Consider the following 17,185-nt stretch of genomic DNA (forward strand, 5'->3'; position numbering starts at 1 on the left):
CCCTTATCATACCATACCGGCGTTTTTCGATTCCAAGCTCTGAGAGGGGCGTGGGACGGATGTGAGAGTGCACGAAGCTGCGAGCGCAAAGCGGGACTGACGATGAAAGAAAAAAACGGAAGTTTCGTACGATTGTATACAGTGTTTCAAATATATTGCTAAAATGATGCTTGTTCATTGGGAAATGCGTGCCGTATCGCATGCACAGTTTGTATGAATATGAATGGTACTTGCTGTCCCCTACCTCAACATTCCAACGCGGCCGATTCAGTTCACTTCACTTTCGTTCTTTGCCGCCTCTAGAACTATCCTTCCCAGCTCAGATCACATATGTGTACGTATGTGTGTGTGTACGTATGTGTGTGTGTGTGTGTGTGTGTGTGTGTGTCCTCTTTAAGGTTGGCCTCTCAGTGACGGCGCTGGGCAAACGGACCGCCCTTTGCAGCCAAGTCGACGGCCCGCTTGGTGGCTTCGTCGAGGTCCTCCTTCGGCAGGCCCAAGAGGTCGTTGTGGAGGCCGTACTTGGACTCGAAGTCGCCGTCGCCGTTCGGGAAGAAGACGCGCGAGTACAGCATCTTCTGGAACCCCGCGCGGTCGCCCGTCTTCATCTCCTCGGTGCCGGCCTTGTACCGCGCCTCGACGTCCTCGTGCAGCACGGTCCAGTCGGCCTCGCGGTCGCCCGTGACGCGCAGCACCGACGCCAGCATGTCGCGCTGGCTGACCCGGAAGGAGGACACGTAGAGCACGTCGTTCCGGAATCGTGATAGTGTCGGGGAGCGGTCGTCAGCGTCCTCGGGCAGGACCTTCAAGCTCAATAGCGCCGCCGCGGCGCGCCCGCACTGCAGCCACGTGGTCGTGTTGATCTTGGTGTTGCCGTCCCCGTAGAGGGTGACGGTGCGGTTGGCAAAGTCGAAGCCGTAGCTCGCCGGGCCCGCCGACAGCGAGTACTCGTACCAGAAGCTGCAGGTGAAGCTGATCCAGGCGCTCACGCCCAGCTCCTCGATGCGCCGCCGCGCCGCGTCCTTGGCCGCCCCGATGAACGTCTCCTGCTGCAGCGCAGCGTTGCGCGGGTCGGTGCTGTACTCGTTGGGCAGGACCCAGGGAACCCCGGCCGCGGCGGCCGCTTCGATCAGCTTCGTCTCCGTCTCTGGCGGTGCCGTCACCGCCATCGTGATGATGAGCACGTCCTGGCCCCGCAGCGCGTCCACCAGCGTCGCCGGTTTCGCATAGTCGACCTTCTTCACCGCGATGCCCTCGGGCACAGTGCTTTGTGAGTCCGCCCGCGATATGGCAGTGAGTCGGTGCTTGCCTGTTTTAAGCAGTGCTCGCGCAATGTATTCGCCCACTTGACCTCCGGCCTGGTTTTTTGGTGGTTAGTATTTGTCGTCGGTGTCAAAGAACAAATCAATTTTATTCCACAACCCTTGGGGAAATGAAGGAGATGAGGGAGGAAGAGGAAAGAGTGAGGCGGCGGCTGCTTGTGACACTTACCCCGACGATGGCAATGTTTTCCACATGGTTCTTGTAGCCCGCTGGCTGGTCCTTTGCATACTGTTGTTGTGCCATGGCGCAAGGTCAGGGAAGAGGGATTCGTTTGTCAAAAAGGATTTGTGTTATCTTGTAAAGGAACTCAGGGTCTGAGAGCAATTCACACCCAGTATAGACTCGACCAGGGCCAAAAAGGTGCGCTTTGAGCAATGACAGAGATCAAAATGCTCGATTGACTGGAGAATTATTGTTTCTGGCGTTCACTTGTCTGTGCTTGGGGAGCAAGACCCAACCTGCACATTGCGATGCGGCGGTATATATGTACTTTAGACATGTTATACCTCTCACTGTATACCCGTTCAGCATAGAGTGACAAATCCCCGCATACGGAAATCAAACCTTCCCGACAGTCTCCTGGCTGGCCTGGTCTCGGACCTTGGGTCTCTATATCCGACCACAACATTGCCAAACTGGGCAACGGACAAAAAGGTAAAACATGCGATATACTTTGCTCCGCACATGTCGAGTATTGTACGAACCAAAGAGGACCAATCGAGGCCGTCGTTCCGTCATGAGCCGGCAAAAGAGGTATAGCGACTTGCTGTCCACCAATGGTTCAGCGTGAACACCAGGCGGATACGAGTGGTTGTTAGTCGTAAATCTAGGGCGAGGTCGGAGTGAAAAGAAGCCGACTTTCTCGGTGACTTTTTGTAAGGGCCCCATCACCCCATACTGTGCTTCAGAAATATACCTCGTACATGTTGTACATGTCCCAGGTTGGTAACTCCGTACGATCTCAGACTGGTAACTGTTTATCAAACGCTCGTACTTGGTCTCCTGATTCTGACTTGGGGCTCGGGCGGATTGGCGCAACTCGGTCGAAACTTTCGGCTTTAACAACGATACATCACTGCTTCTTGCCAGGGGCCTCAGCCTCGCCATATCCACCTGGTCGAATTCCCCAAAGGTTTCATTTTCGTGCGCTCGTTACCAGGACTATCGTCATAATCTCATTGCGCCGGCGTCATGACCCAGTCGCATTGCGTGAGGATTGCCGGACAAATGCCATGCAGGGTATCAGGCATAACAGACTCAGGAAGATACTCGCCACCTGCCGCGAACCGGAAGATTAACTTGTGCCGGTCTTCAGCTATTTCCTTGGAGTAGCTCCACTCGCGATTACGACGCATTCTTTTGGGGACTCACAGCATGTTCCAGAATACCTCATTGGATCACTTGTTCAGTATGCTTGAGGGGATCACCGTCACTGTCGCCGATTGAACGAAGGATTCGCAAAGTGGGGTGATAGTATCATGATCTGCCTGCTGCGAGAGTCTCATTGCTAGGAACTTGTGTGTCTGATTGCCTCTAATGAAGGATGTGATGGCAGCATCTTTGAATGGAAGCGATGAATCTCGATAGTAGTGCCAAGTCTCGGAAAAATGTTACTCCGAAAGACACACTCTCTTCCCCTCTTCCACCTGACTCTGGCAAGTCCGGCTCACCACAACAGAATATCAAAGGAGCAAAGTCTTTGCTTGGGTGAAAACTCTGGGATGGCCTGAGCTGGCTTCTTCGGCCACCGAGTCTGTCTGTAATAGAAGCGACAAGCTCGTTTGCTTGCCTCGGAACGACCTTTCAAGGCGTGCAGCCCATTTAAGAGCATCGACTGTTTTCAGGCCCGACAAGTATGATAGCAGCGGACCACCAGTCGCATCATATTCTTTGCGAATACGAGCGCCCCCGAAGCGGCAACCAAGGGGAAATGGGCGGTAAGTGATGGGCCGCAACCCAGCCTATAACTAATATTTACTGCTGCCTAGCTTTACACCATGGACAGCCCCCGAAGCATTGAACAATCTGGGGGATTTATTGTGTTTTCAAGGTATCGGCTTCCGTCGTGGATAAAATTCAAGTGCTCAGGTTGACCCATATCCCCTGATTCTTCATTTATGGCTTTCGAACTGAAAACAGCACACTCGAGGGATGGCACCAAGATTGCCTTCTATCAGATCGGCCAGGGGCCGGGAATCATAATTCTCCATGGCGCGATGCAGCACGGCCTCAGCCACATGGACCTTGCAAAAGGTCTGTCGGATAGATTCACTTGCTGTCTCCCCGACCGACGAGGACGGGGGAAGTCCGGTCCAACCGGGAAGAACTACTCGGTCCAGAAGGAAGTGGAAGACGTTGAAGCCATCCATCTGGTGACGGGTGCACAGTTCATTTTTGGCGTGAGCTCGGGGGCATTGATCACACTGAGAGCGACGCTGGCAGCGCCCCCGTCCCACATCCGACGGATCGCGGTGTATGAACCGCCCTGGCGGCCCGAGTCCGATCGAGAGGGAATGACGGCGTGGGTACAGAGATACGGGGCCGAGATCGAACGCGGTGAGCTTGCAAAAGCTGCCGTCACTGCAATGCTCGGCGCGGAGATGGGTCCAGGGATATTCCGTTCGAAATACTTCCCGCAAGGTGCTCTAGTTCTCCTGACGAAGGTCATGATGACATTGGAGCAAACGAGCAACAAGCCAAACAAGGAGGTGGCCGGCAGAGAGTATACGCAACCATCGGTCAAGGATCTAATCCCAACGTTCAGCAACGACATTGACATCGCAATGTCGATGCTCGGAGAAGAAACCCTCCAGAAGCTGGCGGCGATTCAAACAGAGACGCTCATCCTGGGTGGAAGCCGGAGCCAGGCGTATCTGAAGAACTCGGTTCGCGAGCTTGAAAAGACCCTCCCCAACGCGAGGCGCGTCGAGTTGGCAGGTGTCGATCACGGCGGGACGTTCAACAAAGCACAACATGGCAGCCCGGAAGTATTCACGACAGAGCTCCGTCGATTCTTTTCTCATGGCAATGGCGATGGTGTGTTAGAAGATGACACCTCACCACCATGAGCAGTTCTCCATCCAAGCGCTGACCTAGCTAGCATACCTCAGGAACCGAGGCTCGGGAGAACGAGGTCACCCCTTTTCTCCTCTCGAGGGAGGACGGCTTGTCTTTTGGCTCGTTTCACATGGTCGAGTTGGAGAAGTCGCAATGAGGATGGCGTTTAGGAGTGTGTTGCTTCTATCAAAGATGAATGTTACAGAAGATAATGCAATGAGTGTACATGGTTCTTGGCTTGGTTGCAATACTTGTATGGATTTCTGTGACCACGCTGCCACGTTGGATCCTGAGATTGTTATTGTACCCGGCTAAATAACCGGGCTCCCTTACTTGCTCTCACTTACTCTCGGGACTCGACTTCCACATCCTCACCTGTAGCCGAGCATCCAAATACGAACGCTCTTCCAGTGCCTGTCTGACTCGGCAAACAGCCCAAACCCCCCCTCACTCACCACCTACCTACGAGTAGTACGTACCGCAGTCTTTCTCCGCAAAGTCAAATATTCATGCGGGCAAGAGGTTGGGGGACTCCAAGGATAGAAAAGGTGGAGTAAGTAAAGTAAATAGATCAACACGTTGATATAAGACCTACCCTACCAATCGCACACGCACTGCAAGGCTATCCTTGGGCTTTTATCTTTGCAAGAAAGGCACGAAAAGTATTTGTCGTCGTCGTCGTCATCGAAAATCACCTATCAACCCAGTCAACTGTTCCTCAGAACTCAAGAGTATAGTATATGCGAGAGGAAAATGGGCCGACTCGACGGGAAGAGTATCATTGTCACGGGCGCGGGGGCTGGGTTTGGGCGAGCTGTAAGTACATAGCATGCATAGGACTTGCGATGCATTTGGTCGGGAATGCGAATGGGAATGAATGCCAGGTCGGTTGGTGGTGTGCGTGTCCACTTGGTCTCCCTTGAAGGACTCGAAAGGGGTTTGGTTATGATGTAGTAATATTCAAAAAGAAGATTGGATTAATCTGTGATCAAAGGGGAGCAGTGAATTTGTTTGTTTGGTATATCGGAACACAGTCCAGCATCTCTCTAACGCACATGTCTCGCTCCACAGATCGTCCAGAAGCTTACGGCCGAGGGCGCCTCCGTCCTGGCCGTCGATGTCAACGGCGCGGAGAACGAGAAAACAGTCGCATCGTGCTCCTCCAACCCCGGCAAAGTCCACGCCTTCACAGGGGACATCACAGTCGAGTCCTCGTGGCGTTCCATCCTCTCGGCAGCCCTCGAAACATACTCCAACCGTCTCGATGTGGTGGTCAATTGCGCAGGCGTAGTACACCTCCCCGCTCCGTCGCATGAAGTGGCCGAGGACGAATTCGACAGGATGTTTCGGGTGAACGTGAAACCGCTGTATTTGAGCACAAAGGTGGTGGTGCCTTGGTGGAAGGAGAATAAAATTCCTGGATCGTTTATCAATCTGAGCAGCATCAGTGACCCGCGTCCGAGACCCAATTTGGTGTGGTATGCTTCAAGCAAAGGAGCCGTTACAGTGGTGAGTACAGGAATCTCGTCTTCCCACCGAAATGTCAGTCATGGACGGGCCTTCCCCAGCTGACGAAACCCACCCAGGCAACGAAAGGTCTTGCAGCAGAGTACGCCGTCGACCAGATCAGGTATAACTGTATTCGACCAGCGGTGGGAGAGACAGCCATGTAATTTGTCCACACTTGTCCAGCTTGTGATTGACTTCTGACCCATTTCCCAGGCTTGCTCGAGCGCTTGGAGGGCAAGACACGCCCGAAGGGCGGCAAAAGATACTTGGAACGATCCCGCTCGGTCGCGTGTGTCAGCCAGCAGATATTGCAAATATGGTGTGTTTTCTGGCATCGGATGAGGCGAGCTATATCACGGGTGCAGCGTTTGACGTCGACGGGGGTAGAGGCGTGAGTTGAACGGATCCTGTTCAGCGCAATCTGCACAAGCGCCAATATATAAACAAGTTCAGTACATGATCGTACATGTGTTCCTTCCAACCGATACTTTACAAGCTGATCTCTCCTTTCCACATGGCGTCGTTGAGCCCAAGTTTCTCAACAACATTCTGCCACCTTGGCCCGCCTCGGTCTTGCCTTCTTAGGTAGGCCATCAACTTTTGTCTCTTGTGCACCATCATCCTCAATCGCCTCTTATTGCTCTTATCCTTTTTGTGCAGGTTGTTCGCGAGGACGTTTATCTTTGCCGTGAGGATCGCAATTTGCACTTCGGGAGACCCTGTATCTGTGCCGACCCGTTTCGGGACAATGACTGCACTTGCAGCAGTGCCTTCGCCTTCCTTGAGGATATTCTGCTTGCTCTGAAGTCCTGGCGCAAGAACTCCATCGGTGTTGTGACGCCCAAACTCTTCAATGCATCTTTGGACGTTGATGCGTGTGCGATCCTTGCTATTCGCATTATCTAGCGAGGCAATAGCCAGCAGAGCCTTGGAGGCATTCTCGTGGGAAGCGACATGCTCCTTGACCCTTTCAGCAAACCTCGCCTCAGCACCCACAATAGGGTTGGATTCGGGAAGAGGTTCACTGAGCCATTTGGAATATTCCAAAGATTTTTGCACATCTTCAGGTTTGAGGAAGTAGTTCAGGTAGGACTCTTTGATCGTCGAGATGGGAGCATTTGCCTGCAGAGAGTTGACAAACGGTGTCGGTCGTGATCGGACAGGGTCACCGAGGGCGAGCTCGCGTTCTTCTTGCAGGACTTTCTGTCGTGCCAAGTTTGCCGATTTGCGCTGCCGGGCCTGTGCCAGCCGATATGGATCGATATGTTTCCTGACTTTCCGTTTCCTTGTCCGCTTCGCTTCCAAAGGAGCTGTGGTTGAGAAGAGACAGGCAGAGCACTTTGTAAGGGCTTGATTCCGCGTGGTTGCGGGCAAACTTTGAAGGAGACTGGTCACTGCATGTCTGGTCAACACAATTGTCGAACAAGAGGGTAGTGGACTCACGATTAAAGATACTGCCTGTGGCAGTAGCGGGAATTCGGGGAGGCATAGCTACAGCGTTGAACCCGATGAGACTTCGACGCAGTCTGGTGTCCTCTTGTGCAGCACAGAACTTTCCCCAAGTCTTCAATCGAGCTTGGGAATTAGCCCGCCAAAAAGTATTTCCGATCCGATAGGGGCATGCTGTCGCATCCGGGAAGTGACCCGAAGAGAAATCTTGGCACGGATTAGCTAAACGCACATTGGAGATCATTGCTCGATCTTTTACCTGAACTTTCGAGATTCGCTGCTGGACTTCAACTCTCAACCCTCACATTCTTACTCCCTTCTTTCTCAAGCACTCGCCTTTTTGGCTGATCAAAGAACCTCAGTCGCAAACATGGCGAGCCCAGCGAACCTCCCCGCTATCTTCAACCCCACCTCCCAGGACATTGAAATGCTCCTCGCGGCACAATGTCACTTGGGCTCCAAGAACCTCCAGGTTCATATGGAACCTTACTTGTGGAAGACTCGTCCTGATGGCATCAACGTCATCAACATCTCCAAGACCTGGTATGAAATACACCCGTTCTGAACTGGCTTTCAGGGAGCTTCACAAACGCTGCGACTCTGGCGCAAAATCGCGCCTTACCCGAACTGAATTGACCCGATCGTCCCGCAGGGAGAAAATTGTCTTCGCAGCCCGCATCATCGCCGCTGTCGACAACCCAGCCGACATTTGTGTCATCTCTGCCCGTCCCTATGGCCAGCGCGCAGTCCTGAAGTTCGCCGCTCACACCGGAGCCGTCGCCATTGCCGGTCGTTTCACCCCCGGTAACTTCACCAACTACATCACCCGCTCGTTCAAGGAGCCTCGCTTGATCATTGTGACCGACCCGCGCACCGACGCCCAGGCCATCAAGGAAGCCTCGTACGTCAACATCCCGGTCATCGCCCTCTGCGACACCGACTCGCCCACCGAATTCGTCGACGTTGCCATCCCCACCAACAACAAGGGTCGTCATGCCATCGGCTTGATCTGGTGGATGCTGGCTCGTGAGGTGCTCCGTCTCCGCGGCACCCTGGCCAGCCGTGAAATCGAGTGGGATGTCGTCGTGGACTTGTACTTCTACCGTGACCCCGAAGCCGAGGAACAGAAGGAGGAGGAGAAGGCGCCGGGTGCGGACGAGGCTGGCACGGCTGTGGTCGAACGCGGATTCACAGACAATGCGGACTGGACTGGCGAGCCCGGCGCTGCGCCTGGTATCGAGGGTGCTCCTCAGGCTGATGCCAACTGGGCCGAGCCTGGCACTGGTACCGCCGACTGGGCCCAAGAGGCGACCGCCGGCGCCACCGGCTGGTAAACGTCTCTTGCTCGAGCAGACACTATGGCAGAGAAACCCGCTTGACAGCAGCTTCACTCTCTATCTGCAAGTCCGCCGCACCAACACAGTTCATCAGCACCTGAGTCTCACCCGCAACCACTACTCTGCTACCACCGCCGATATGTTCAAAAGTTTAGACAGACAGACAATTGACCCCGAACCCACACACCACACCCAACTCGCAAAGCAAAAGGCCAAAAGTCAACGGCACTCACGAGGGAAAGATACTCGACACCCTGAGGATCAGTTTGTTCGTCCTCGGTGTAGAGGGAAAGCCCTGTGCTGGAGATGAAGGGATTGTACTTGATAGTTGCCCAGCCTTTTTGTTTGTCCGAATGGATGGATGTGGCTTAAGCGAAAAACGACGCTGAAAGTACCTCAGCCGGTCTTTTTCGCGTTGAGAAAACAAAAACAAAATAGCTCAATTCCATCAATGTTGAGAGCCCAAAAGAAAGTAAATGTAAAAGTACAAGTCGGATGCATCCGTGACCCTTATCAGAGATTTTCCCATCCTGCATCGTTGCACTCTGGTGTTTTGTGTTCTCAATTTTCAAATTTATGGGTTTCGTTTTCTAAGACTTTTCTTTCTATTTTCCCAACATTGCGTGGCCCATTGGCCCCAACATGTCCGTTCCCTACCACCACACCAGAGCCGAAACAAAAGAAATTGTCCAATACCATCGACGGTACAGTCCAGCGGTGGCACTCTCTCGTTGATGTCCCGTCACGCGAGCACTGTCCATTTCCATTTCCTAAAAGAGTGTGCCAGGTTGTGAGAGAGATCGCAAATGTCCTTCAGGTGACAAGATAATTTCCCAAAAACCTCACACGTTGCAGTCGCAGCAGAAACCAGATTGTATACACAGAACGCCTCCCCATCCGCCCCGTCTCTTGAACACCATGGCTTGTCTTTCTCACTGCCCGAGACGCTGACAGCATCAGAGGCAGCAGGTTCCGGATTTTCAGTTGTATAGCATTGTCGCATGAATTTGGTGGAATGCTGCAAAGCCAGGACATAGTTGTAGATTGGTTCGATGGTGTCTTTGTTCCTCAGCACTCGAATCGATTTTCCGAGGCCAAGGACAACCACTGAGAAGTGTATGCGATGATTTTCTGTCCAGCAGAGATGAGAAGGACCGAGTCGGAGACTTGTGGCCGCCGAATGAATCCTGAGGTGAATTTCTTAGTTAACAGTCCTGCCACCGATGTGTGCAGGGTTCTTGCATTCCAATCGAGTGCAGGCTCGTGTCTGCGGCTTTCCGCGGTGCAATCGACGTCCGCATGGGCACCGAACATTGGCACAGGCTCGGCAAATGCATTCAGCAATGTGTGCTGGAGCCGGCTCTGGTGTCGGAGACTGATACTTCTGGGTCTTCTTGTGCATGATGCTGTGAGTGTTCGTACGATATGGGAAGGATAACTGATGATGTTCGAGAAATGGAGGATCGCGCCAGTGAAAGCAGAGAGTGCTGAAAGGTAGTTCTAGAATTGAGATGTAGACTTGATGGGACTTGGAAGAGGTAGTGATGCTGATGAAGGAGAGATGGAAAACCGAGAGCTCGCGGACAAACTTATATATTCGAAGACTTACCGTTGCCGAACACTGCCTTCATGTCCCAGAAGCCTCAGATAGCAGTCTCAGAGGGCAGCTTCAACAAGCAGTGTCTCTAGGGCATCAGGAACCCTTTATGATCTTGTCTCGTAACCACAAAGGCTCGGAAGCCGTGCTTTTGTCCACGACCCACGAGTCGTCCTGCCTTACCGAGACTGCTGCGTGCTTCCAAGAAGAGAGTGGAGGACTGCCACTGCCCACAGACTGGACTCATTGTTGTAAATGAAGTAGACAATTGCTTCTTTGTGCGCGACTGTCTCAGGCCAGAGAGATCCTGAGCAGATGACACGTAGAGGTAGGCATTTAGAGACTGCTTACAATCAGGCCTGCTCCAGTCTCAGCCTTGAGGACTCCTCCGCGACTCTTGTCTCAAGAAGTCGCTGCCTCATCACGACGCGGATATTGAGTATGCTCTGCGAATCAAGGATGTTCTTGAAGCTTATCAGGACATATCACGAGCCTGATGATCGCGTTTGCGATGCTATCATTCTGCGGCTGTAGCCAGCAAAACCCCATCTGGAAAGATACTGCATTCGGACGCAACATCTTGCCGTGTTGTTTCCAAGACTGATGCGGACAAGACAATTGGCAATCATGTACGAGGTAGGCTGAACTCCTCCCAGACACGAGGCTGTGGTGAATCGTGACGAAGGTTGGGATTTGGACTGGATCAGGGGAAAGTTTTCCGAACTCAGCCTCGCCAAGATTCTTATCACGTGCGCGTTTCATTTCAGCCTCGCGTCTTCTAGACAGGTTCATGACACTCACTTCGTTCTCAGCATTCTTGTATGATTTTCGTCTTCAGGGGTCTAATTAACTACAAGGTATGTATCCAGCACGAACCAATCAGCCTTTTTATTCTGCTACATTTATGCATACACTGGTGCGGCACGGTCAACATGAATCTCGTGTGGCACCCAAGTATTCAGGCTGAAACAGACGATGTACTTTTCGGTTAAGGGCAATGGCTAGTCTCTGGGCGAGGCATCCCAGCCGTCACTTCGCATTCGATTTGGGGGCTGAAAGTGTCCACAGGAGTATTGCAGTCGCCTGTCTCCAGAGCAAGCTTGACTGGTTTTCAGCCGCATGAGAAATTCCCACTTCTTTGTTTTTCTCTTTTCGTTGCTTGCCCTTGTCCATCAGTCCAATATTCGAGCACATCTCCCCTCTCTTCAATCCACCCATGATGGATTTCATCGTTTGTTTTTGAAGAGTCGAGGTTACTTTCCGGCGCCGTTGCCGCCTCCCGACGACCCGTTCCACGCCATCCTTCCGATTGCTTGTCAGAACTATATCAGAGATCCACCATGGCTCATACTGACGCGACATCGTGGGCTCCCTGGAAAGTTCTCCTCCACTGGTCTCCTTTTCATATTGACGCTCTGGGTCTTGTAACACTCTTGGGAGCTGAAGAGGTCAACGCAGCGGTCGGCCGCCTCGTGAGCAGTGCCTATCTTGAATATTTGCCTTTGCTGGGCGCGTATGTCATCGCCGGGAACCGATTCACAGACAAAGCTGCTGGCTTCAATCTCTACAACATATCACAAGGTATCCATACAACCGACCTCGCCGCCTGGTTGACGAGATGGATGCTCTCGCAGAAATTTGAGACCACTCGCAACTTTGTGGTCTGGACGGTGACGCCGCCGATATCTCGAAAGAATGAAATAACAATCTCGGTAGTCATAAGCGTCGCACTGAATGGCTTCCTCGTTGCCGGCACGATTCTCTCCAAGGATTGGTATGGCTTCGCCAACGCAATTGCCATGATTGTCTCCATTATCATCCGGGCCTATGTGATCGGTCAGCAGCGCATCGCATTCGATGCTATGGTCGATAAAGTCGTCAACACAACAAAGCCCAAAGGAGATACCTACGAAGCAAAACGATTCACGTACGAGCAATGGGAACAAGAAAGGAAAGACAAGAAGAAGTCCAATGTAAGAAGCAGGGTGAAAACGTCAGCCTCTCAGGAAGCCCAGTCGGGTGGGAGCACCTCATCGACTCCTTCAAGCGGACAGAAGCAAACTATTCAGAATGTGCAGCCGATGACTCGCCCTACTCGCCCAAACCCCAAAGATTACGACAAAGAGACTGATATCTGGACCGGTACACCCACCAAGGTCCTCATTATCCAATCTGATTCGAAAGCGGTCACCTTCTGGATGCCTAATGAGTTGCTGTTTGCGCCGTCAGTCTTTATCCAGGGGCCTGTAATATTAAACCCCAAAACATATTTCGCCATGCGATCCATCGGATGGCTGGCCTTTGCCGTACACATTGTCGCCATCGGCATGGCAGACCTGGCGAGTCAGATGTACACGGTCGCTCTGATGGTGCTACCAACCATCTTACTGATATCAAAAGTTGGGTGTGACGACTCGGAGTGGCTCACAAACTTTGAAGGTTGGGTCAGGGACAAACTCTACGGACAGAACATCAAAAGCAAGCAGCAGGAAGATGTAGAAAAGGGCGTGAACTCCACGAAATTCAGAAAAGTCCGGCACTGCTGGATCGGGTCCCGACTCCGGGCCGAGATCTACGAGTGGCCGGAATCATACGAGTTTCACGAGGTAGGCGAAGGCAATGACAAGAAATGGGTCAGCGGGCGCAAGAAAGGACAGGAACGCTCCACGAAACGGCAGGACCTGTACGCGTGGCTCGCGCTCACGACGGACGAAGAGGAGAGCATGGACAAATGGGACCTGTTCCCGCATATCCGTCAGGGGACTACTTCGTGGTGGAAGATGTACAAGCTCAAGAAGGCCACGCTAAAGGGCAACAAACGGGACAGTATGGGACCGCAAGATCCCCTTGATACGCCGCCTCCTCCTTCACAACAACAGCAACGACCGCCACCACAGACACAACCGGGCAAGCCGCCCGCCACCAATACGACTAATACCGCCGCCACCGCCGCCGCCGCTCAAAGCAGTCCCCATGAAAATCGACCAAGATCGTTCCAAATGCCCGGCAGGACAGCCACGTTCCACTTCATCGACGCCACCGCGGGTCCACAGACAAGCAGGCAGACAAAGGCAGAGCGCCGCCAGAGCAGCTCCGTCACGATGGGCAGTTCCGCGTTCCCTGCCATTAGCGACCACGACCAGATCCAGGCCGACGAAGGCGAGCAGGTGCACACAGACGACGCCGAGACGCAGACCTTGGGGGATCCCGCCGCGAAAACTGGCAATAGCGACGACAACCCCGCCGCCGAGGGTCTCCCTCCCATTACCACCCAGCTCCTCAGCACACCGCGACCAGAGCACGACGCTCCCGCCAGCACCTCTACCGCCGCCTCCGCGTCCCCTCACGTCTTACCGTCCTCTGGATCTCTCACCCAATCGCCCATCACCACCACGACCACCACTGACTCGCCGCACAACGAGAAACGCGCCTAAATACGGGGACCCCCCTTTCCTCGACTACAATAACAAATTTTCATCAGCTTTGCGTTTTCTTTAGCAAGCGAGCGCAAATTCTAGCCTTATACCCCCTCGTTCTCGCCCGCATGACTCGCGTTGATCTTGGACACCCCAAAGTTAATGAATGAACCGGATGACATCAACATCGACATCGACATCTACATCGACATCTATATATATATGTGTTGGGACATGACATGACATGACATGATGGAAAAAGTTTTTAGTGAGAAGAGATTTGATGAATCATATATGTGCGCATGCTACATACTACGTACTACTCGGACAGCACAGGATAGTCTCTGGTGTTTGTCAGAGGATGCTATGTTATGAGGGGCCAGGCCGTGATGAGACGGAGATGGAAATTGGGGGGTAATCGGGATACCTCCTGGATATAATATGGCATGCATGCATGCACTGTAATTGAGCGATTTCAGATTAGTCAGTTCTACAGTATAGGAACACACTCGCATCATAGTTGTATTCATTTTCACCCTTTTCCCACCGCAGTAAGACATCCACCGAGACCTTCAACGCGCAACAAGCTCGTGGTCCAAATGGACCGTCGCGGCGGGCTGTAGCTCCATCTCTACGGATCGTTCCCGGTAGTAGACCTTGGCTGACAATACGTCCTGGCCGGCATTGTGAATTGTCCCTTCGACCAAGATTCCCTCGCTCCACTGGATGTCGACGATGAGGTTGCCCTTTGCCCGGAGGCCCTGGACGTGTCCGCCCACGGCCCATTTCTCCGGCAGAGCGGGCAGGATCTCGACGTCTCCGACGAGCACGCTGCGCAACAACAGCTCTGCCAGCGCGGCCGTCGCGCCAAAGTTGCCGTCGACGACGAAGATGTTCGTCTTGGCCCCGGCGACGCCCGGCTTGGAGAAGGTCAGGAGGTTCTCGAACGACAGCTCCGCGATCAGATGCGTCAGGGGCTTGAGCGCGCCGTCGCCGTCGTCGAGCCGCGCGAAGCCCATGGCGAACAGCACCGCCGTGAACTCAATGTCTTCCAGGTCGGCGCGGGCTCGGCGCCTTTCGAGCGTGACGCGCACAGCCTCTGCCAACTCGGGAGTGTGTCGTTTGCGGATCTGGCTGCTGCGGATGAGGGCGATGATGTGCGACATGTGGCGGTGGTCCGGTTGGGCTTCCTCAAAATCTTCCAGCCATTCTTGCAGTTGGCCATGCCTGCCGATTTGCAGGGGTGGGAGTTTTGCCATGGCCTCTTTGAGGCGCCGCATGAAGTCGTCGTTCACGGCATCCTTATTGTCCAGCATTGGCAGCACATCAATGCAGAATGCCAGAAGGTCTCTCACCAGGACCACATCTAGAGTTGGGGATAAACTCAATGCATGTTCCTCACGCTTACCTCGTTGATCAACAAAGAAGGTGTTCTCTGGCGACACGGAGGGTCCGGTCACTATGTAGCCCATCTTTGGGTCGGCTGTGGACACATACTCCAGGAAGAATTCGGCCGCAGTTTTCAAAACGGCCCAAGCATAGCCTTTTAAATATGCCTTGTCGAGAGTATACTCCCAGTGCTCTTTCATTTCCATTGCCATCCAGAGCCCTCCCGTGACATTGAGCCCCCAGCTTGTTTCCCAGCCGGGCGCGGTGAACCCCCAGACGTTCGAGAACACGTGGGCAACCCAGCCTTTTTGCGTGCCGTAGAAATTCTTCGCAGACTCGACTCCAGCCTGTGCAAGCTTCCGCAGGTACTTTGCAAGTGGCTCGGAGCATTCATTCCCAAGACCACAAAGTTCGAGCGGGAAGTAGTTCATCTGCGTGTTGATGTCGAGATGGTAGTCGCAAGACCAGTTCATCGCATTGGCTTCTCGGTCATTCCAGAGGCCTTGTAGATGAAGCGGAAGTGGAGAGTCCGAGCGGGTGCCTGCAATCAGAAGGTAACGACCATAATTAAAGTATAGTGCATAAAGGGATAAGTCGTCTGTTTGGCCACCCTTTGAGGCCGCGAGAGCTTTTTGACGCTGGTCTGTAGGACGATATGATGTTGATGAAGGAAAGCCGAGCGTAAGGGCAACTCGAGTGTAGAGGCCCTGGTGGTCTTGTATATGAGATCGCTTGAGTTTGTCATATCCGGCCTCCAGGGCAGTCTGGATCTGAGCGCGGGACAGAGAATACCAGTCCTTATCGGGCGGGACCAGATAGTTTGTGTTCATAGCAGCCAATATCACCACGGAGGAAGCATTCACCACAAGAATGGCTTCTTCTGTAGGAAGCAGCTCGCCATCAGATTGGAGATGAACCAGACCATGCAGCTTGACACCGCATGTGCCGTCACTGTGCACCGTCTCGAGTGCGTGCGTACGGAATTCCAACTCAGCCTCGTTTGGCTTCTTTGTAGACCAACTTCTAGTTTCTCCTTCGAAACTTAGTTTGCAGGAAATGCCAGTCTGATCGTTTGTTGAGATTCTCATGGCTATGACCTGATGGGGATGGGAGATAAACATCTCCCTACTGATCCGGGCGTTAGAGTTGTCCAATGCATAGGTCGCCCAGCCAATTCCTTCATCCAACCTTAGACCTCTCTCGAACTTACGCTTCTCGACAGTGCTTCGAGGAACTGATGCAGAGATAGAATGCTCGACTTTGAGTCGTCCAACCCCCAGATTCGTCCCGAAGTTCCCTTTCGAGGGTTGTAACCATTTCTCTGCCAGGGTTTGCACGGCCTGATGATTCTTTTGTATATAGCGCTCACGCATCTCATTGATGGCAGCCTTACCACCATATTGGCTTTGCGGCTCGTATGGCTTGCCTGACCAGAAGGTGATCTCATTTAGTAGAAGTATGTCCACGTCTGCACTGGAAATAAGACTGGCACCTATCCTGCCATTCCCAAGAGGAAGTGATTGCGGAAAGCCCGTGGCTGGTGCGGTGTAATAGAGATGATGTGATGGATCCATTCCAGGCAGACAGTAGGTAGTGCTTCGTCCTCAGTATAATAAACTGATTTGATAATGGTTCAACGCTTACTGAGGAAACTGGTGCTCGTAAAGTATATCTGAGCTTCTCCGCCAGATGACAACAGCCGAAATTTCACACGACCGAAATGCTCGCATTCAGTCATTGTCTCGCACGCTTTCAAGGTACGTATTCATCATATCAGGTTGTCGAAGCCCGAAGACCATAAGGCCGTCAACGAGACCCCCAGCCAGTTCCATGTGCCTTCAGGAATGGAGCAGATCCCCGGCTCAGTGTGTACCAACCAGAAGCCGATATTCGGTAATTCGGTCAATTCTCAGGAACCGGCCCCATTGAAGTTCCAGTGGCTCATTCGGATATGACCAACGCCGGAAGCTGGTACAGTGCCACAGGCTGTCGTTGAAAGTATTTGAAAGAGAAATATTTGTGTTATTTCAATCATGATTCTTGTGAACTTGGTCATTACTCGAGAAAACCCGGTATCTCTGCGAATCGTGACAGCCACACCTTTGCTC

At 52.9% G+C, this 17,185-nt stretch overlaps 7 protein-coding genes across 7 annotated transcripts; 4 read left to right on the top strand and 3 right to left on the bottom strand.

Moving 5' to 3' along the window:
• Nucleotides 1–407: 407 nt before the first annotated feature.
• On the bottom strand, nt 408–1,566 carry AYO20_06709 (hypothetical protein; the record flags this gene model as incomplete). Its single annotated transcript, XM_022644998.1, has 2 exons — nt 408–1,358; nt 1,492–1,566. 2 exons carry the CDS (start codon nt 1,564–1,566, stop codon nt 408–410), a joined length of 1,026 nt encoding a protein of 341 aa, XP_022499073.1.
• A 1,874-nt stretch (nt 1,567–3,440) lies between these two features.
• Nucleotides 3,441–4,391, top strand: AYO20_06710 (hypothetical protein; the record flags this gene model as incomplete). Its single annotated transcript, XM_022644999.1, has 1 exon — nt 3,441–4,391. The coding sequence occupies one exon, from the start codon at nt 3,441–3,443 to the stop codon at nt 4,389–4,391; it is 951 nt and encodes a 316-aa protein (XP_022499074.1).
• A 742-nt stretch (nt 4,392–5,133) lies between these two features.
• On the top strand, nt 5,134–6,289 carry AYO20_06711 (hypothetical protein; the record flags this gene model as incomplete). The annotated part of the gene is made up of 4 exons (XM_022645000.1): nt 5,134–5,196; nt 5,452–5,889; nt 5,967–6,049; nt 6,103–6,289. The coding sequence occupies 4 exons, from the start codon at nt 5,134–5,136 to the stop codon at nt 6,287–6,289; spliced, it is 771 nt and encodes a 256-aa protein (XP_022499075.1).
• An 89-nt stretch (nt 6,290–6,378) lies between these two features.
• On the bottom strand, nt 6,379–7,378 carry AYO20_06712 (hypothetical protein; the record flags this gene model as incomplete). The annotated part of the gene is made up of 2 exons (XM_022645001.1): nt 6,379–7,283; nt 7,333–7,378. The coding sequence occupies 2 exons, from the start codon at nt 7,376–7,378 to the stop codon at nt 6,379–6,381; spliced, it is 951 nt and encodes a 316-aa protein (XP_022499076.1).
• A 330-nt stretch (nt 7,379–7,708) lies between these two features.
• Nucleotides 7,709–8,672, top strand: AYO20_06713 (40S ribosomal protein S0; the record flags this gene model as incomplete). Its single annotated transcript, XM_022645002.1, has 2 exons — nt 7,709–7,881; nt 7,991–8,672. The coding sequence occupies 2 exons, from the start codon at nt 7,709–7,711 to the stop codon at nt 8,670–8,672; spliced, it is 855 nt and encodes a 284-aa protein (XP_022499077.1).
• A 2,940-nt stretch (nt 8,673–11,612) lies between these two features.
• Nucleotides 11,613–13,706, top strand: AYO20_06714 (hypothetical protein; the record flags this gene model as incomplete). The annotated part of the gene is made up of 1 exon (XM_022645003.1): nt 11,613–13,706. One exon carries the CDS (start codon nt 11,613–11,615, stop codon nt 13,704–13,706), a length of 2,094 nt encoding a protein of 697 aa, XP_022499078.1.
• Nucleotides 13,707–14,260: 554 nt separating this feature from the next.
• AYO20_06715 (hypothetical protein) lies at nt 14,261–16,815 on the bottom strand (the record flags this gene model as incomplete). Its single annotated transcript, XM_022645004.1, has 2 exons — nt 14,261–16,614; nt 16,722–16,815. 2 exons carry the CDS (start codon nt 16,813–16,815, stop codon nt 14,261–14,263), a joined length of 2,448 nt encoding a protein of 815 aa, XP_022499079.1.
• Nucleotides 16,816–17,185: the final 370 nt, after the last annotated feature.

Source organism: Fonsecaea nubica (assembly GCF_001646965.1).
Source record: "Fonsecaea nubica strain CBS 269.64 chromosome Unknown Scaff43, whole genome shotgun sequence".
Taxonomy (NCBI): domain Eukaryota; kingdom Fungi; phylum Ascomycota; class Eurotiomycetes; order Chaetothyriales; family Herpotrichiellaceae; genus Fonsecaea; species Fonsecaea nubica.